The 20,082-nt window shown below is 43.9% G+C and overlaps 1 protein-coding gene across 2 annotated transcripts in view; it reads left to right on the top strand.

The window, feature by feature from the left end:
* LOC142564058 (deformed epidermal autoregulatory factor 1 homolog) overlaps window positions 1-18,848 on the top strand; it is a 137,410-nt gene extending 118,562 nt beyond the window's left edge. Inside the window, exons 7-8 of one of the 2 annotated variants that reach the window (XM_075674877.1) lie at window positions 12,077-12,214; window positions 17,084-18,848. In XM_075674877.1, coding sequence (XP_075530992.1) covers window positions 12,077-12,214; window positions 17,084-17,266 — 321 coding nt within the window. In that variant the 3' untranslated portion in view covers window positions 17,267-18,848. Of the gene's footprint in view, window positions 1-12,076; window positions 12,215-15,364; window positions 16,045-17,083 lie in introns of those variants that run through there. The other variant, XM_075674878.1, reaches the window with a different exon arrangement.
* Window positions 18,849-20,082: the final 1,234 nt, after the last annotated feature.

The following is a 20,082-nucleotide window of genomic DNA, read 5'->3' as shown; positions in this document are numbered from 1 at the left end:
CAAGGATATTCAACACCTCTCGGATCCCAGCACTGCTGCACTTAATGGGATGTCCACCAACCCACGTGCTCGCCATACATTTCCCTTTTGGTCACCATCGCTGGCTAGTGACGGTGACCACAGGTTAGTGAGGGCTGGGATTCACCTCAATTTGAACAGAGAAAGAGCAGAATTCATCAAGAAAAAACAGGTCAACTTAGAGGCAGTGAGGGTAAAAGCAGACAAATTTAGGCTAGTACTTGCACACAAATATGCAGCCTTAGAACAGAGAGACGATGATGATGATGATGACATAGAGGTAATGCATGAAACCATAATGAGGCTGGCTTTAGAGGCAGCAATTGAAGTGGAAGGCAAGGCACCTAGGCAACCAGTAGGCACGCTCTCCCAAGTGACAAAGGACCTAAGAAATAAACGACAAAGAATGAAAGTGTCCAACTCAAGAGATATGATAGAATTCGCGGAACTGTCAAAACTGATCAACAAAACGGAAATGAGTGATATTAGAAATTATAACATGAGAAAGACTGAAGAAGCCGTAAAAAATGGATGCAGCCTGAAATCAGTGAGGAGGAAACTTGGCATAGGACAAACCAAGATGTATGCACTGAAAGATAAGCAGGGTAGTATCATCAGCAATCTCGAAGGTATAATAAAAGCAGCGGAAGAATTCTATACTGACCTGTACTGTACCCAGAGGACTCAGGAGTACTCTATTGGAAACAATAATGCACAGTATACAGAAACTCCTCCTATAACTAGATATGAGGTCACAAGGGCTTTGTAAGGCACGAAAGTGGGAAAAGCGGCAGTAGAGGATGGAATAACGGTCGATTTAATCAAAGATGGAGGAGACATAATGCTAGGAAAACTGGCGGCTCTCTATACGAATTGTCTATCGACTGCAAGGATGCAAACGTTATACTAATCCCCATAAAGGTAGACGTTAAAGAACTGAAAAATTATAGGCCCATTAGCTTACTCCCAGTATTATAGAAAATATTTACCAAAATAATCTCCGATAGAATAAGGGCAACACTAGACTTTAGTCAACCAAGGGAACAGGCTGGCTTCAGGAAAGTATACTCTACGGTGGATCACATCCATGTCATTAATCAGGTTATCGAGAAATCTGCAGAGTCAATAAGCCTCTCTATATGGCTTTCATATATTATGAAAAAGCATTTGATTTAGTAGAGATACCAGCAGTCATAGAGGCATTGTGTAATCAAGGAGTACAGACCGCTTACGTAAATACCCTGGAAGATATTTATAGAGATTGCACAGCCACCTTAATTCTACACAAGAAACGTAGGAAGATACCTATAAAGAAAGGGGTCAGACAAGGAGACACAATCTTTCTAATGCTATTCACCACATGTTTGGAAGAAGTGTTCAAGTTACTAAACTCGGAAGGCTTAGGAGTAAGGATCAACGGCGAATATCTCAGCAACCATCGGTTTGCTAATGACATTGTTCTATTAAGCAATACTGCAGACGAGTTGCAACAAATGATTGAGGACCTTAACAGAGATAGTGCAAGAGTGGGTTTGAAGATTAATATGCAGAAGACAAAGACAATCATGAATAGCCAGGCAAGGAAACAAGAGTTCGGGATCGCTAGTCAGTCTCAAGAGTCGGTGAAGGAGTATATTTACCTAGGTCAGTTAATCAGAGGGAACCCTGATCATGAGAAGGAAATTAAGAGAAGAATAAAAATGCGTTGGATCGCATACGGCAGACATTGTGAGCTCCTGACTGGAAGCTTACCATTATCATTGAAAAGGAAGGTGTACAATCAGTGCATTGTACCGGTGCTGACATATGGGGCAGAAACTTGGAGACTGACAAAGAAGCTTGAGAGCAAGTTAAGGACCGCACAAAGAGCAATGGAACGAAGAATGCTAGACATAACATTAAGAGACAGAAAGGGAGTGGTTGGGATCAGAGAGCAAATGGGTATAGCCGATATTCTAATTGACATAAAGAGAAAAAAAATGAAGCTGGGCAGGTTATGTAATGTGCAGGTTTGATAACCGGTGGACCATTAGGGTTGCAGAATGGGTGCCAAGAGAAGGGAAGCGCAGTCGAGGATGGCAAAAGACTAGGTGGGGCAATGAAATTAGGAAATTCACAGGTGCTAGTTGGAATCGCTGGCGCAGAACAGGGGTAATTGGAGATCGCAGGGAGAGGCCTTCGTCCTGCAGTGGACATAAAACAGGCTGATTATGATGAAAGGAGCATTATATATTCCAGCAGATACTTCGTCCTGCAGTGGACATAAAACGGGCTGATTATGATGAAAGGAGCATTATGTATTCCAGCAAGCACTATCAGCCGAGTCGAAGCCATTGCAGTAATAGGTGTTTCACAAAAAGAATTTGCCATCGCACAGCAAAATGATGAAGACTTCAGCACTTAAAATAAGCACCAAGCAGCTTGGACCTGCAACATTTTTCTTGCAAGGGCGACACACTACTCACTTGTCACATCTCCACTGATCGCTATCGCCCCTTTTTTCTGCACCATCTCAGACGCTGCATCTTTGAACATTTACATTCTCTCGTTCACCCTGGAATCAAGGCTTCCTAAATGCTCATAGCTGAGTGCTTGTCTGGCCAGGCATGAATGTCGATGTGCAGGCATAGGCACGTTTTTGTCTGACTTGCCAAAGAGCTAAGATGTATCGCCAAATTTGAAGTCCCCTCAGTCATTCCTCCCGCCCATTGAACATTTCCAGAAAGTTCGCATTGATATCATCGGACCTCTTCCTCCATTAAAACAAAATCGCTATGCCTTAGCCAAGGTCGACCATTTTACTCGATGGCCTGAAGTCATGATACCTCCAGACATCACCGCAGAAACTGTTCCAGATGCTGTTATAAGCACATGAATATCACGATTCGACGTCCCATCCTAGATTACAACTGGTAGAGGCCAACAGTTCAAGAGTGCACTCTTCCAACAACTCACTAACCGCCCGCGGCATTCATCACGTCAAAACAACTGTGTATCGCCCACAAGCCTTAAGGCGGCATTCATGGCCCTTGTCGACTCAGCAAACTGGGTCGATGTCCTTCCAGTAGTACTTTTTGGTCTCTCTGCTGCTTTTAAGGAAGACTTGCAGAGTTTCCCAGCCCAGCTCGTTTATGATACCATCCTGCGTCTTCCGGCCGAATTCGTCCAGCATCTCTCATTCTCCAAAACGTGCAATGCACCCTCATTCCTCCAATGACTGCAACACTCCTTCACCGCACCTCGACCCATCCAGCCTCGCCACAAGACTGTAGAAGCACCCTTCAGCTTGAAGGACATGAATACAACATCCCGTGTTTTTCTGCAAACTGACGCCACTCAGTGGTCACTGGAGCCTCCATATACAGGACTGTATCTTGTTTTAGACCGCAAGCCCAAACACTTTACAATTGACGTCGGTAACGAGCCAACAGTCGTTTCTGTTAACAGACTCAAACCTGCCTTCATCAACAACATCGTTATTCACAGTTTTGACATTGACCTGTTTTCTCCACTTCCTTCTCCCTCGCCATTACCCCCTCAACATTACAAGTGCGTTCGCTGCAAGCAGACTCCGTCTCTCCAGGAGGGGGGCCTGTGTGACGAAGTCTGGCCGCTGAGTGTGCGGTGGCGGCAAAAGAAGAGGCAGGAGAGGCGCGAGCTTTGCATTCGGCCCCGCAGGGGCGTTTGCGTCAGCAGGCGTTTGGTGCGTTGCGACACCATGTACCTGAGCACACGAGGGTTGGCCTCTCCTGTGTGTAGCCGTGCGCGGCTTAGCCGTGCGCGGCTTAGCCGTGCGCAGCATAGCCGTGTCTGGGGAAAGGGGGATCCTAAGGGTTGATCCTATGCTGGGTGTTTGGACCTTTGAGGCCCCCCGGCGGAGGCAACACACCTCTTCGGCCTCTGCTTCACACAGACGGCACCTCCAGACTGACCCACGTGGAGGAAATCGGCAGTCGCCTTTTCCTGTCCCCCTCTTCAATCTTTTGCTTTCTTTCTCGCTGTTTTTTATTTCCTGTTTCCTTATCACTTCTTCTCACCTCCGTATTCTGGGCGGCAAGGGTCAACCTGGTGTAATTATCCAAACTTGGGTATCTTATACTAGGTTATAGCGGCGATGCATGGCTGGCGTCTGCAGGTATTTTCCCGACCTTGTAGTGTCCCCTTGTTGGGCTCGGTGGTAGGTGGCCACCATCGCCACCGAATTTTCCAATTTTTTATGGCTGAAGCTTTTCCCCTATTACCTGATTGCTAACTGAAGAGGGGGCGCACCGATGAACCATTAAGCTTTTTTATGCAACCAAAAGAGTCCTTTCCGAAATACCACATTGTTCACAGTCAACACGAAACTAAGACAGTCCGAATGATATCACCTTTTCTTGTAGCCTAATCCCTCACAGAAGCAATAGGCCCAGGTTATAAAGTAACAAAGATGGGAAGTGGTGATCTTCTCCTCGAAGTTTGCTACAAGGCACAATACGACAGACTCTCGAAACTTGTAGTGTTTGGGGACATTCCCGTCTCAGTAGGCCCACACAGGATGATGAATACAGTGCACGGGGTCATATCGGAAGATGACCTTCTTGAACTTAGTGAAAATGAATTACTTGAAGGATGGCTAGAACAGAACGTTGGCAAAGTGCAGAGGATTAAAATAAGACGAGATGACAAAGAACTACCAACTAGGCATATCACCATAACTTTTGGAACCAGCATTCTTCCTGAATCAATCGAGACCGGTTACTGCAAGCTACATGTCAGGCCATACATCCAAACCCGCGTCTATGTTTTAAGTGTCAACGTTTTGGACATGGGTCCCAAACCTGCAGAGGGCGTGCTACTTGTGCCAAGTGTAGCTCCATCGAACATTCTTCTGATGTTTGCAGTTCAGCAACCCACTGTGCCAACTGTGAAGGTGACCAAGCCTGCTTACTCGCAATCCTGCCCTTCATGGAAAAAAGAAAAACAAATAATAGAACTCAAGGTGAAACTAAATCTGACTTTCCCAAAGGCACGCAAGCGTTTCTATTCCACCAATCAGACCAGTCCTTCTTACACCGATGTGGCGCGTCGGGGGGCAGCACCACATCGTTCGGCAGCCGCCCAAGTCACTCGGAGAGTGACGGCGGTCACGCCATCCGCCCCCCTGACTAGAACAGCCAGCGCTGTTCTGTCTCTCGCAAATGAGGGCCAGCAGACCTCCAGTCCTGTTGAACCCAGGGCCACTGCTGATGCAGATCGGCCCACCACTCCCGCGAAAGTGCCCGCTTCATGGGCAGTATCCACTGCCTCAGACGAGGTGATGGATACGAGCACAAACCTGGCGTCTCAGACACCCAAGGAACAGCGCAGCTCCCTCGAGCGCGTCCGGAAGATAGATTTCGTTTCATGGGGCCTGGAAAGGCCTCGTGAGATATTCTAATCTATATTTCTTAGGCACACAGCACAAAACACATACATTATGGATACACAAATAGTACAATGGAATGTCAGAGGAGTTTACTCCACAACCTAGACGACATTAAGGAACTCTTACATAAGCACAGTCCAAAGGTGCTGTGTGTCCAAAAAACACATCTTAATCCTTCAAACACGAACTTTCTCCAGCAGTATGCCATATACCGAAAAGACCGCAACGACGCCCTTGCCTCGTCTGGCAGTGTGGCAATAATTGTAGATAACAGTGTTGCTTGCCGGCAATTACAGCTTAAAACATCCCTAGAGGCAGTTGCAGTCCGTGCAGTACTGTTTAATAAACTAGTAACAATTTCCTCACTATACATCCCCTGAACTGCCATCTTTCAAAAACAGAATTCCAAAGCTTTATTAATGAACTGCTCGAACCTTATATTGTCGTCGAAGATTTCAATGCACACAACACCCTTTGGGGAGGTTGTCGTTGTGATGCCAGGGGACACTTAGTAGAAAGCCTCCTCTTCACTACAGGTGCATGCTTACAAAATAATAAAGAGCCTACATTCTATAGCGTGGCAAACAAAACATTTTCATCGATCGATTTGAGCATTGCATCTGGTACGCTCGTACCGTATCTAGAGCGGAACATGCTTAAAAACCCATATGGGAGCGACCATTTTCCAATTGTCATAAAATCAACAAAACATGATCAATGCTCCCGATGCGTTCCTCATTGGATAGTCGAGTCAGCCGACTGGAAACGTTATAAAGAACTCACCCGCATGACCTGGGATGACATCTCTGCACTTCCTATTGATGACGCCGTGGCCCATCTGCCAGCATTTATTGTTGATGCGGCGTCACTGTGTATCCCTGAACCAAATGGATCGCCTGCAAGGCGACGTGTTCCCTGGTGAAATGCGGAGTGCAAAGAAGCTCATAAAAATCAAAATGAGGCTTGGAGTCACCTTCGCGAATCTCCAACTGCCGAGAATCTTATCAATTTCAAGAAAATAAAGTCACTAGGTAGAAGAAAACGCTGCCGGGCCAAACGCAAAAGTTGGCAAAAATATATCAGTAGCATCAATTCATATACAGACGAACGGAAAGCCTGGAATAGGGTCAACAAAATAAAAGGCCGCGAAACTGATCTTCTACTTTAGTAAACACACAAGGAGATACTATTGAGGACCAAGCTGATTCGCTAGGGGCACATTTCCAGTACATCTCGAGTTCATCCCATTACTCAGATACATTTCTAAGATATCAGCGACAAGCGGAATGACAGCCTCTGAACCAGAAAGGAAATAAAAATGAACCTTACAATCGGCCTTTTAACATGGTGGAATTTCAGGCTGCACTGAACTGTTGCAATAAATCAGCTCCTGGAGGCGATCGAATAGTTTATGAGATGATTGAACACCTACACGCCGAAACACACAAAACACTACTATCACTCTTTAATTCCATATTCTCTGCCAGTTACATTCCATCTGCCTGGAAGCAAGCAGCCGTAATTCCTATTCTCAAAGAGCGCAAGGATCCAACTTCGGTCTGCAGCTACAGGCCTATAGCCCTGACAAGCTGCCTATGCAAACTCTTTGAGAAAATGGTAAACAGACGCCTAATTCATTATCTTGAAAGCAACAAAATACTAGACCCCTTGCAGTGTGGTTTTAGGGAGGGTAGATGTACGACAGATCACCTTGTCCGCATGGAGGCGAATATCCGAGATGCCTTCGTGCACAAGCAGTTTTTATTAGCCGTATTTTTAGATAGGGAAAAGGCATACTACACAACCTGGCATTTTGGAATTCTTCGTGATCTGGCTATGGGTGTCAGAAGCAATCTCTTGAATCTGATTCAAAGCTACCTGTCTAATCGTACGTTGCATGTGAGGTTTGTTAAAGTGCTATCTCGTCAATTTACGCAGGAAATAGGTGTGCCACAAGGTGATGCACTGAGCTCACGCTCTTCATCGTAAAAATAAATTCCCTCTATAGCGTCATACCACGAACAATGTTTTATTCAGTGTATGTGGATGACGTACAGGTAGGATTTAAATCATGCAATATTTCTATCTGTGAGCGACATATACAGCTTGGCCTAAACAAAATATCTAAGTGGGCTGATGAGAATGGATTCAAGTTAAACCCCCAAAAAAGCACATGCGTACCTAAGTGGGCTGACGAGAATGAATTGAAGTTAAATTCCCCAAAAAAGCACATGCGTTCTATTCTCTAAAAAGAGAGGTGTATTACCTGACCCTGTTGTCCATCTTAATGGACAGCCGCTATCTGTGAGTCACGAACATAAATTTTTAGGAATCATCTTAGACTCTAAACTAACATTTGTCCCTCACCTTAAGTATCTGAGAGCGAGATGTCTGAAGACAATGAATCTACTAAAGCTCTTGTCCCGCACATCTTGGGGAAGTGACAGGAGATGCCTTTTGAACCTCTACAAAAGCCTTATATGGTCCCGCCTCGACTATGGAGCAATAGTATATAGCTCTGCTGCGCCTAGTGCTTTAAAGATCCTATATCCCCTTCACCACTTGCAAATATGCCTGGCTACAGGCACTTTTAGTACAAGTCCCGTAGAAAGCCCGTATGTGGAGTGTAATGAATGGTCATTACATCTCCAAAGGACATATTTAACTTTTTCCCTATGCTCTCAAGGTTAAATCAGACGTGCAGCATCCATGTCACTCATCTATTCATGAAGTGTCTACAGGGAGATTATTTCGTAACCGCCCAGCTATTAGAGCTCCGTTGAGCCTTCGTTTGACAACACTGGCAGAAGAAACAGCTGTCTTAGTCCCAGAGAATGTCCTAATGGCACCCACTCGCCTGCTCCCACCATAGGAATGGCAGACCATTAAATGCGACGTCTCTTTCGTAGAAATATCTAAGAGAGCACCAGAAGCACCATATACAATTCCATTTTCGTGAACTTCAGGAGAAGTACTCCTGTACAGAATACTATACAGACGCTTCCAAGTACTGTAAAGGAGTTTCTTATGCAGCTCTGGGACCTTCATTTTCAGTATCCGGGGCACTAAATCCACACACAAGTATATTTACAGCTGAAACCTACGCTATACTATCGGCTGTTCAAAACATAAGGCTCACAAAACTTGCTAGGCCTATTGTGTTTACAGACTCATTAAGTGTAGTCAGAGCCCTACTTAGCCCAAGAAAATATAGAAACTCAGTTTTTAGTGAGCTGTACAGTCTGTTGTGCTCCCTATATATGTGCAATCAAGTGATTGTCATATGCTGGGTACCTGGTCACAAAGGTATAAAAGGCAACGAAGCTGCTGACCAAAGCACTAGGTCAGTAGCTTTTAGCGATGCAGATTCATATATCCCCATCCCTGCCACAGACCTAAAGCCTTTTCTACGCAGTAAATTGAGGAATAATTGGCAAGGCGAGTGGGATACACAAGCAATGAATAAGCTTCACATAATAAAACCAAAACTGGGGAACTGGATAAATAGGAAAATAGCAAGGTACAAGGAAGTACTTCTTTGCCGATTAAGGATTGTGGGGTCTCTCACACCCGTGCTCTTGGGACAAAGGAACGACAACACAGTAGTGCTAACAGTCACAAGGGCATTTATTGCACCTTTCATAGATCAATGCCTGCTAGCCGAGTTGCTATCCACAAAACATGCCGATGGGCGCGCGACAAATCTAGAAGTCCGACTCACCGCGACCGGAAAACGAGCGAATATGTTCGCCCCATGCTGGATCCCAACGCCTGGTCGTTCGCGCGTACTGTCACGCGAATGGTGGCGCATTCCAAGGCGGCCACGCGAGGCGGTCTCGCAGAAGCATGGGTCGGCGGCGCGCGGGATGTCCACGCCGTTCGCCGACCCGCCGTGGAAGAGCCCGCCCGTTCTCCCCTGCGCCCTCAAGTAACCCTGCCGTGAGCCGGCGTTAGCAACGCAACACTCACGCCATCTCTCGCACTGCGCCCCAACCACATCGACCGCCGCGGGCATCACGCAGGCCACGCGACGAAGCCGGATTACAGGAGACGCGCCATGCGGGAAAAACATATCAGGAGACGCGCGAGAGTCGCGCATCCCCACAGGATAGGCCACACATACGGTACCCACTCTCATCTCTTGACTGGGGGCGATCCTCCAACTTGTGTTAAATGCGGCAATAGTCTCACAGTCCTCCATGTTCTTATTCAGTGCCCTGCAATAGAAACAGAGAGGAAAAAGTATTTCCCTGCTGCATATCACGAGAATTTACCCCTTCACCCTGCATTTTTTCTTAGCGATGAACCGCTTTTTAATCTGCAAACAGTCTTAGAGTTTTTAGCCGAAACGGACACCCTGAAAATCGTCTGGCCAGGCAACTTTTAGCACACGACTAACAGCCCTGCATTCAAGGGCTCTCTTGAAACTCTGGTGTCAATGTTATGTTTTATTGCATCATGTTTTAATGAATGCCCATTGCCATAGCCCACATCATATCCTAGTCACTGTCATTATTTTAGCACCTATATATTCTACTCCACTTACAGTGGAAGTTTTTAGGCCCTTTTACAGCCATATCACATCTACCATGATGAGTTCATTGTGCATGTCATCCACAATGCATCGTCAACATTACCACCTGTCATGGCGCTCTTTGGCCAAACCTGGCCCTTGCGCCATAAAACACCACACATCATCAGCTCTGCATTCGGAAGAAAATAAAAATCACTCTGAAGGGTTAGCCTTGCAAGAAGGTCTTGTCTTAGGTCTTTCCTGTTCCCATGACAATGGCTTAGGTTTTTGCTCCCAGTTCCAGCTTCTGATGGGCTAGGCCAAATGACCACCCTGTCCTGTAGACCCCACTGCTTCTCTCTTTCCAATTCTGATCTACACTTAGTCTACGCATGTATCAACAAGTCCAACAATGAAAAGAAGTACACGTCTTTTAGCGTGTGCTGTTGATGTTTCCCATGCTAGTCAGCGTAATGTCTTGGTACATTTAAATACCATGAAACCCATTATCAGGTAAACATTGTGTACAGCTATGAGATGTTTCGTGAATATTTCTGTTTATCTTTTGTAGACGATATTTTTTTACCGCTACCAAATGTCCTTTTGCTGCATTGCTAGGTCATGCGGACCTTGTTACAATTGGCCAAACGAGCAGGCATAAAAACAAAAGGTTGCAAGAACATTCCTCCAGATTAAAGAACCCTGGTCTATCACATTTGGCAATCCATTGCGCAGCTTGCAGTTGCAAGCCCATTTTTGAACGTGCACACGTAATCTGGACAAATAAAAATGAAAAGGCCCGCCTCATTTCAGAGGCCTACCTAATCAATAAATGTGGGGCATGTGCGTAAGCCAGGCGTCATTCACACTGCGCAACAAGAAATTATGTTTTTAATCTTTAAAAATATTGCACTATCTTTTTATACCGCTCTTCTGTATTGTTTTGCTTTTGGTTGAGGAAATGTACGGTGCGCGGGTGTACGCACGTGTGAATTTTTCTATTTATATGACTGTTTGAAAACAATAAACTTTTAGTTGTGAGTCAGCACTCGTGTATCGTGTCTCTTTTTTATCCAGGTTTGAAGTGTGCGCTGTAAGTAATAATGTAGAACAAGGCTTGTGTATTGTTCAAAAGAAAAATGCAAGCTATCCTGTAGTAAAGTTAACTTTAGTATTTTCTAGCTTGAGCTTTAGTATATTTGTCACTTAAAGGGACACTGAAGGCAAATACTAAGTCAAGCTAAAGTGATAGATTAGTGCTCGAGAATCACTAAGGCGTCAATATTATCGCGAACAGAGCCTTAATAATAGAAAAATTAGGTAAATGAACGACGTGATTAGAGACTCCCCCGGGACATTCAAGCACTTGCCCCATCACGAAAGCACTCCTCAGCTAAGTTCTGTCACTAGTAGTCAACCACTCATTGCTCAAAACATCCTCCTATTGTATTATAAGACGAAATGAAATGCTACTTGTCCAGTTCTATTTCATCTTTAAGAACTTATTGAAATCACCCTTGACAACGACGTGGGCGGTCGAACGGTTTCGTGTTTTCTCGGCTGCGCGCCGCCCACGCTTTCGCATTTCAGTAGTTATCGCGTAGTGCTGCGCTGGTTTTGCTGGCTCGCGAAACTCGCACAAACTGCAAGTAGCAGAGAATTCACCTTCCATGTGATGTCGCGAGATGCCCAAACAGTCTACTCCACTTAGCCAAAAAGCAGCTGCGGCAGAGAATCCGCCGCTCTGACTTTATCTGTCTTGGCTCGGTGCCGCCGTCTGTCGCATGCCATTTCACTCACCGACGGCAGCAAAGGGCGTATGCAACGTCACCACTCCCACGTTTGGGTGGGGGGAGATTTAAATTTCGAGAAAGGTATCCGTACCCTTCAGGTGCAATTTTCTCGTAAACTAAGTCTTTTCTTGGCACAAAACGAGCGTTGTGAGGTTTTGGAACGGTATTTAAACAGTCCACGTCAACTTAGTATTAGCCTTTAGTGTCCCTTTAAGTTTGACAAATCTTTGTTACCATATTCTCTCTTGTGCAGCAGCATCTGAAATGATTCTTTGTCGGAAAGCTTGTGTACAGTATTTCTCGCTGAATTCTCTTACATTGTCCTCCTTGAACCTGTTGAGACAGGCCATGAGCAACACTTGGGTTGAGGCACAGATGAGCTTGTCAAGGAGTGTGATGGAAGTGCGCACTGAAAAGGAAACAACTCAGGCCACTGCCAGCATCCAAAGTTCTGGAGTCACAGAGGATGACCTTGTACCAAAGGTGAGTAATAAGAAATATCATTTGTATAAAAATTATGTTCAGCATTGTGTGTTTATGTGCCGAGTGCTTTGCTCAGACAGTAATTCTTATGCAATATTTGTTTGGGAAAAAGGATGCATTGAGCAGAGGCTGCTTGTGCTTGTTGGTCATGTACAAGGATGCTACAAAAAGTAATGGAGAACTTAGCACAATGCAATAAATATTGCAAATAGAGAATGCTTCATCATTTGTCTTCATAATCATTTGAATGAAAACTTCCCTGCTACTTTACCAACAATATTTAATTATCATTCCTTCTGAGCATATGTCAGAGGTCCAGATGCAGGATAATGACAAAAGGCAACATCATTGCTCTAAGGCTGATGCTGCAATTTGTGAATTTTCAGTGAGGAGCATTTTTGTTCATCAATATGGCATGGTGTAGATGTTCATGCATGTCTCCTCATTAACAGGCATCCCTGGCATGGATAATGTGCACAGCATCTATTGTCTCAGAGTCTTGCTGACTATGGGAATGGGGAAGTTCAATACTGATGTTTAGGGGTGGACAATACCAGAGATACATGTACCTTAATTAGTACTATCTTAAGATACGGATTTGGTATCTTGTGTCCATATACATGAGGCAAGATGTTTGTTGGCATCTATATTTGTGGTACAATTAACGTATTGTGTATTTTAAGATGCTAGATAATACTCCTATCACAATTTCCACAAAGATAGAGTCAATGAAGGCTAGAAAATGAAGGCAATTAAAGCTCATTTTAATAGACAACAATTTTTCTTTAGTGTTGCTCATGTACCTACATAATTACCAAACTCAGTCAGGGATATGAACAGTTCATGAATACAGTGCCACCTAGAAACTGTGCACTTTTCAACTTCTATGACGGGCAACATTTGTGCACTTTCAACAAAGTGGAAGCCATCTGTGCTGTTGTCATTCAGGGAATATAGTACTACACATTGTGCGTAAACATTACTGTTATTCCTCTATTCTGATCTAAAGCTTGATTTAGAGCAGTTGTCAAACTATAAAAATTAGCATGGAAAACAGCATTGTTTCCTACCTTAACATGCGTAGAACACATTTTTTCAATACTTGCTGCATCATTTCTCTCTTACTTTTATTTTTTTATTTATTTACACAATACTGCAGGCCAGTAATTTGGCCCTAGCAGGAGGGGCTACAAAGGATACATTCAATGTAACGAAGACCGTAGCAATGTTCATCCATCTGAGTTTACAATGAGACTCGAGTACCTTCATAAAGTTTTCATAAAGGATTCAAAAATCTGTCGGGGCAAGGAATTCCATTCAGATACTGTTCAAGGGAAAAAAGTGTACGTGTGTGCGTTGGTTCTAGCGAAAATTGGCGATAAAGAGCATTCATGGTTGTGTCTACTTGTCCTTGTAGTTAAAGGTTTTATGCAATTGGGAAGTATTAATTTAGTTTTCCCTGGAAGACAATTGTGAAGAAAGCCAAGACGATTTATTTTCCGGCGAACCTTGAGAGTCGGTACATTGTACTTCTGCATCAATAAGGATGGCGAATCGTGCTTTCTGTATCTATCAAAAATAAATCTTATTGCCTTTCTTTGGACTCTTTCGAGTTGCATAACATCCTTTTTATAATGGGGATCCCAAACTTCAGCAGCATACTCTAGTTTTGACCGAATACATGTATTGTAAGCTAACATCTTGGTACTAACTGGAGCGTGTTTAAGTTTTCTTTTAAGGAACCACAGCTTCCGCAGGGCTGATGAAGAAATGTCCAATATATGCTCCGACCAAGCAAGCTTATTAGTTAGAGTCATACCTAAGTACTTATATTGGGAAATTTCTAGTACAGGCTGGTTATGGAGCTGATAAGAAAAAGAACTAGGACATTTTTTCTTTGTGACATGCAAAAGTACAGTTTTCTCTGAATTCAGTGCCATACCCCAACGCATACACCAATCATCGATTGCCGAATGAGTGTTTTGCTACAAGAAATGATCATTTGTGGATGATATTTTCTTAAAAACAGCACAATCATCAGCAAACATTCTGATGGATACATCATGAGGGACTACGTCCACCAAATCATTAACCTAAAGAAGAAACAGTAGCGGACCTAAAACACTCCCCTGTGGAACGCCCGAGGTAACAGACAGCACACTAGACAGACAATGATCAATTTCCACAAACTGCTTTCTATTAACTAGGTACGAGGCAATCCACTGAATAATGTACAAAGGTAACCCTATACACTCTAATTTATACAATAATTTTCCATGAGGCACTCTATCGAAGGCTTTTGATAAGTCTAAAAACAGAATGTCAATTTGACCAGCCTGGTCAAGTACACTCGTTACCTCTTCTACCGTCGAAATAAGCTGCGTGATTGTAGATGGACCCTTTCGAAAACCGTGATAGACCCTTTCTGCCATGAAAGCAAGTGTATATATTTGTAAGAACTATATTTATACAAGTATATATAAGACATGTGAACCTCTGTCTCTATATTGAATTTTTCATACTTGTTTGCTGCTTTCTTTTATTTTACTGACTTAGTGCCTGAGTAAATCTTGCGCTTCATTTTTACTGCTAGAAGAACTGTTATTGCCATTATTCATTTAAGCCTACTGCCCCCTTTACAAAGTGTTGATATTTTACTGTGCTGCCAAGCTGATGTGGGCAGCAGATAAAATCATCTTTGTGTGTCATGGCACTTGGAAAGCTCCTACGGTCCATGATGTAGACAGTATGCGGTGGCATCGTTGACAGTAGCAATATCCAAAAATTACATTTTTGCAAAACCAATAGTGTTAGTATTCGAAAAATGTTCTATTCGATTCACTCACACAATTAAACATTGAGTCGGAATGTACTTGAATATACCTTGCTGGTGAAGCAGCGCACTGACACAGACACAGTGAAGACACACAAGAAAAGACGACGCTCGCTGCAAAGTGTCATCACTTGTGATGACCTCACTGCAAAGTGTTGTTGAAGCGAGCGTCGTCTTTTCTTGTATGTCTTCGCTGTGTCCGTGTCAGTGCGCTGCTTCACCAGCAAGATATGATGATTAATCAACAACTAGCCCAAGTTTCCGCATTAATGGACTTGAATGTTCTGCAAGCTGAAAGCCACTTTCGAAACTAACAGCATGTGCATAGTGCCAGCAGTCACCGACACAGCAGCCAGAGGAGAACGGCCAAGAATGAAGGATCGGAGCGCTGAACGTCTGAGGACTGTGTGGCACGCAAGAGGAGATGTGCGGACTTTTTTACGGTGGTTGAGAAGCAAGGACGACTAGTTCCAGCAGCAAGTTGGTCATGAAACCCGACACGGCCTGCCTGGCTCATTGCCTATGTAGGATGATAGGCCATTTAAGCAGCGTATTGTTGGTATGGTAATGGACATGCAGCCCGGCACGTTCACACATTATTTGCAGTACAAGTGCACCGATGGCAGCATGGCACGAATTCATACAAGCTGGTTTGCTTCTGCGGTGCGTCCATTTCTACATTATCTTGAATAAAAATGTGCAACAAGCACCACAACATGCACGAAGTGCACCATGGTCTCGTGTCTAGGCGATGTAAGCTTTTAGGGTTAACGTTGTGATCAGTAAATCAGTGCGAGTGACTTGTGACATCCGTGTGCAAAAAATAAGTCAGCTTTTGTGCATTTAACACAGCCTTGGAGAATCAAATCAGTAAAATCCCACATTTACGATCTTGGAAAACTGTCAGAGATGCACAGAGGTCCCAGATAAGCTTCAAATAGACATATCTTAAATTTAAATATCAGATCATTCCACAATCCCCTTCTAGTTCGATATACCAGGGATGACTGTATCAGTAGACAGTAGCACAAAATGGTAATGACACACTGGGAAGCATTGGAGCATAGCATGTGACAAAGCAGCACCAGAAGGTTAAACAAACCACAAACAATCGCTATTGTTCGCTGAGCAGAGCATTATGCACAGACATGGTGCATTGTAAGATAAATTTTATTCGACCTTGTTTTTCACTACAGGTCTTTTAAACAAGTGTCCAACTTGTACTTAGCCAATACATAGGTATATCTACTGGGTATAAACGCTGCTCAAGTCCGCAGCAAGCCGTGGAAACAGTAAATGAGTGCTACCCAAGACACAGCAACAGAAATATTGGCTATAATCAAACGGCAACAAACTACTGAAGAAATTTCAGTGCACTTGGTGATGAGCATGCAATATTCACCAAGGAAAAAATCCACCTGGTAAAAAAAAATCTAAAATATTAAGAGACTAAAAAAAGAAATAAATGACAGCATGTATATGTAAAGAGTCTGAATGTGCTCAGCCATGCGCATGTTCCATTCTTGCATGATGATGCACAATCAAAACGGTGCACGTATTTCCCATGGGAAATGAAAAAAAGAAGAAAAAGAAAGAATGCAAACATGCAAACAGTTCAGTAAAATAGTCCATAGTATACACAGCAATAAATATATGTAAAGATGCTGAATGACCGTTGGACAGTGATGGTCAGTGGAGTCTTAATTGGCTCATTTCACACATCTTTGTTGGTTAGACAAGGAAACACAGCCCAAATAAAAGCTACTCACAACTTGTAACTGTTGACCTTCCTTGCTCTCCTCGTAGTGTCATGACTGCATTGTATGACAGAAAGGTTCTTTCCTTGATGCAGATTTCTTTGGGTATTTACTCAGTTCTTTTAAACTCCTTCAAGCAGTTCAAACCACACATTGGCTGCAGTGGCTCATTACTGGCTGTAATGTCTGAAAAGACATTGAGAAAGTCAACCCTTGACCATTTGACATGACAAATTTTTGTCATTTGACATAGTTTTCATTTTTGATCTCTGCAACCAGAGGTGTGCCAACTGCAACCGGGAAGCCTTGTTGGAGTGCACCGGGTGCCATCGGGTGAGCTACTGCAGCCCATTTTGTCAGCGCAAAGACTGGAACACTCACCAGGAGAGCTGTTCTGAAGAGGCTGACGAGGAAGAGCCTGGCACAACGGATAAGCGGCACTCACAAGCCAGTTCTGTCTAATTGTCTTGTGCTGCTGTTTTATGGACAGATTTAGCAGTGTCACTGCCATTTCATGGCTGTCGATTTGCACGGTGGCTGCGCTGTGAGTGAGCCAATGGGTACCAGTTTGTGGTGGTTAATGAAATACATATTATGTGTGAGTGACGTCAAGTGGTGATGCCCAGCCAGTGTTCACATTTATGGCCAGTATAAGGCATTGACCATTGTGTGGGGGTGCAACCCTTGTTGATCACCACACTAGTGCAAGAGAAAATATTCTTTTCATCCTGTTATGATGGTACCATTGTTGTCTTAGCTACAAGTTCAGCACTTTCATTTAGACCCAAATGCTGAAATTAGGGCACTGTAGAAGATCGTTCTCATCTTTTGGTGAGCGTTACTAGTACTGACTGCCATGGCTGCATATACACGGAGTTTACTGGGCTCCAGTAAAGTTTACAGAGGATACTCCCGCTGTATACTATGTTTGCATAACAACATGACACCATGTGATAGGAAAGGGGTCTGCGTATAGGCCCAGGTTACCGGAAGCATTAGAGAGGCCAGTAACATGAAGGAATGCTGTTTATGGAGGAGGACTGTATGGGACACTTATAAAGGACAGTGATAAAACATATACATTGCAGCTCTCAAAAACACACAAGATCATTTAGATGTCTGGCTGTGTCTGTTTAAAGTTTGAACGATAAACATTGAGCTACCATTCTTCACTAACCAATACCTATCAAAGGAGTCCTGGTGCTATTAACTAGTAAAGATGGTAAATGACTGTCTCCTCCCCAGAATAGGTGTCTTACTTACATGCACCGTCACTGCGATGACTGTAGCACCAGGCAATGGGGCTACGAGCATGTCGTGGCATTCATGCAGTGGGCACGCCTTCTCAAGTCACAGGCTTGAGCTTGAAGATGCTGTGCTGAACCATGACGGCTTCCTGATGGGCCTGGTCAAGCTTTACAGTTGCGAGTGCCCTGGGCACGGTGTCCAAAGCCCTAGATGCCAAGGAAAGCCAGCAGCATACCACTTCACGAATGCAGTCTTTCTCTTTCAATGGTGTGCACTCTAAACAATCTGCATTACATTCTCATCACATTCTTCTCCCCTATTTAAGAAAGTCATATGCATTTCTTGGGGCTGCTTTCAAAAAGTTCATGAAGCATGTAACTTCGCAGAGAAGCGGGCAGGAGTCATTCTGGTACTTGCACAGGCTATTACTGATGATGGCTGCTTTGCAACTTAGCCAGGTGGATTGTTCATTTGCCCACTATGAAGTCGAAGTCAAGATCACCTTCCACAGACAGTGAAATCAAGCACATACTGCAAACACTGACGAAAGCCAAACGTTCAGTAGAAATTTGTCACCCAAGAAGGAATATGCCGCTGACAGCGATGCAGCAAGCTTTTCATGGCATGACAACAAGCATTACATCCAATCATAAACAGTAACACAAACAAGTTTTCAGCATGCTTTCCTGTGCCCCAGTGTTCCTTTCTGTTGAAAACAGTCTCAGAAGAAATGTAAATAGAACATTTGAATAAAAAGTCATCTACGGTACAAACTGACTTTGTCAGTGACAAAACACATATGCCTAATGTAGCGCTTCACACTACATATGGTAAACACGGTCGCAAAGACAACCGATCACCATATGTCGCTAGTCAAGAGGCAGTCACTAAATATTTGCACCAAGGCTCTGACACCATTCATTGATTCATTCATTCATTATACCCTCAAGGTACAGCATATGCAAGGTACCTCCCTCATGATTCCTACAATTAACCGATGGCCCTCAGTCCCCGGCAGCTGCAGAGCACCTAACCAAGGCGGTGGTCAGACCTGTAACGCAGCAGAGGGTGCTAAGAATCTCTGGGTCTGCACAGGCCGCCAATGGAAACTTATCCTTGCAACATTTAACACCCGAACCCTCTCGAGTGGGGCTAGCTTAGCAGGGCTCTTTGAGGAACTATCAGACATTGTTTGGGATATCACTGGCCTTAGTGAGATTAGAAGAACTGGTGAGGCTTATACATTGCTGAATAACGGACACGCCCTCTGCTCTAGAGGTCTCCTAGATAAGAAGCAATACGGGGTAGGATTCCTAATCCATAAGGACATTGCAGACAACATTGGCAAATTCTACAGCATTAATGAGAGGGTAGCTGTAGTCGTAATCAAACTTAATAAGAGGTATAGATTAAAGGTAGTACAAGCCTATGCTCCAACATGCAGTCACGATGATGAGGAAGTAGATCAATTTCATGAAGATGTTGAATTAATGATGAGAAAAGTGCAAAGTCGGTATACAGTAGGAATGGGTGACTTCAATGCAAAAGTGGGGAAAGAGGAGGCGGGTTAACAGGCAATTGGCAACTACAGCGTCGATTCGAGAAACTCTAGAGGAGAGATGCTGGTAGATTTCGCAGAAAGCAATAAGCTGAGGATAACGAACACCTTTTTCAGAAAATGTAGCAACAGAAAGTGGACCTGAAAAAGCCCTAATGGTGAAACTAAAAATGAAATTGATTTCATACTTTCTGCCGATCCCAGCATAGTGCAGGATGTAGAAGTGTTAGGTAGTCTAAAATGAAGTGATCATTAGTGCGGGCTAGGATTCACCTCAATTTGAAGAGAGAAAGGGTAAAATTGTCCAGGAAGAAAGAGGCCAACCTAGATACAGTAAGGGTAAAAGCAGACAAATTCAGGCTGGTACTTGCAAACAAATATGCAGCCTTAGAACAGAGAGGTGAAGATGACATAAAGATAATGAATGAAACTGTAACTATGCTGTCTTCAGAGCAGCAATTGAAATGGGAGG

Source organism: Dermacentor variabilis, chromosome 11 (assembly GCF_050947875.1).
Source record: "Dermacentor variabilis isolate Ectoservices chromosome 11, ASM5094787v1, whole genome shotgun sequence".
NCBI classification, from domain to species: Eukaryota; Metazoa; Arthropoda; class Arachnida; order Ixodida; family Ixodidae; genus Dermacentor; species Dermacentor variabilis.
Note: the sequence above shows the minus strand (reverse complement) of the source record. Positions and strands in the feature narration are given on the sequence as shown.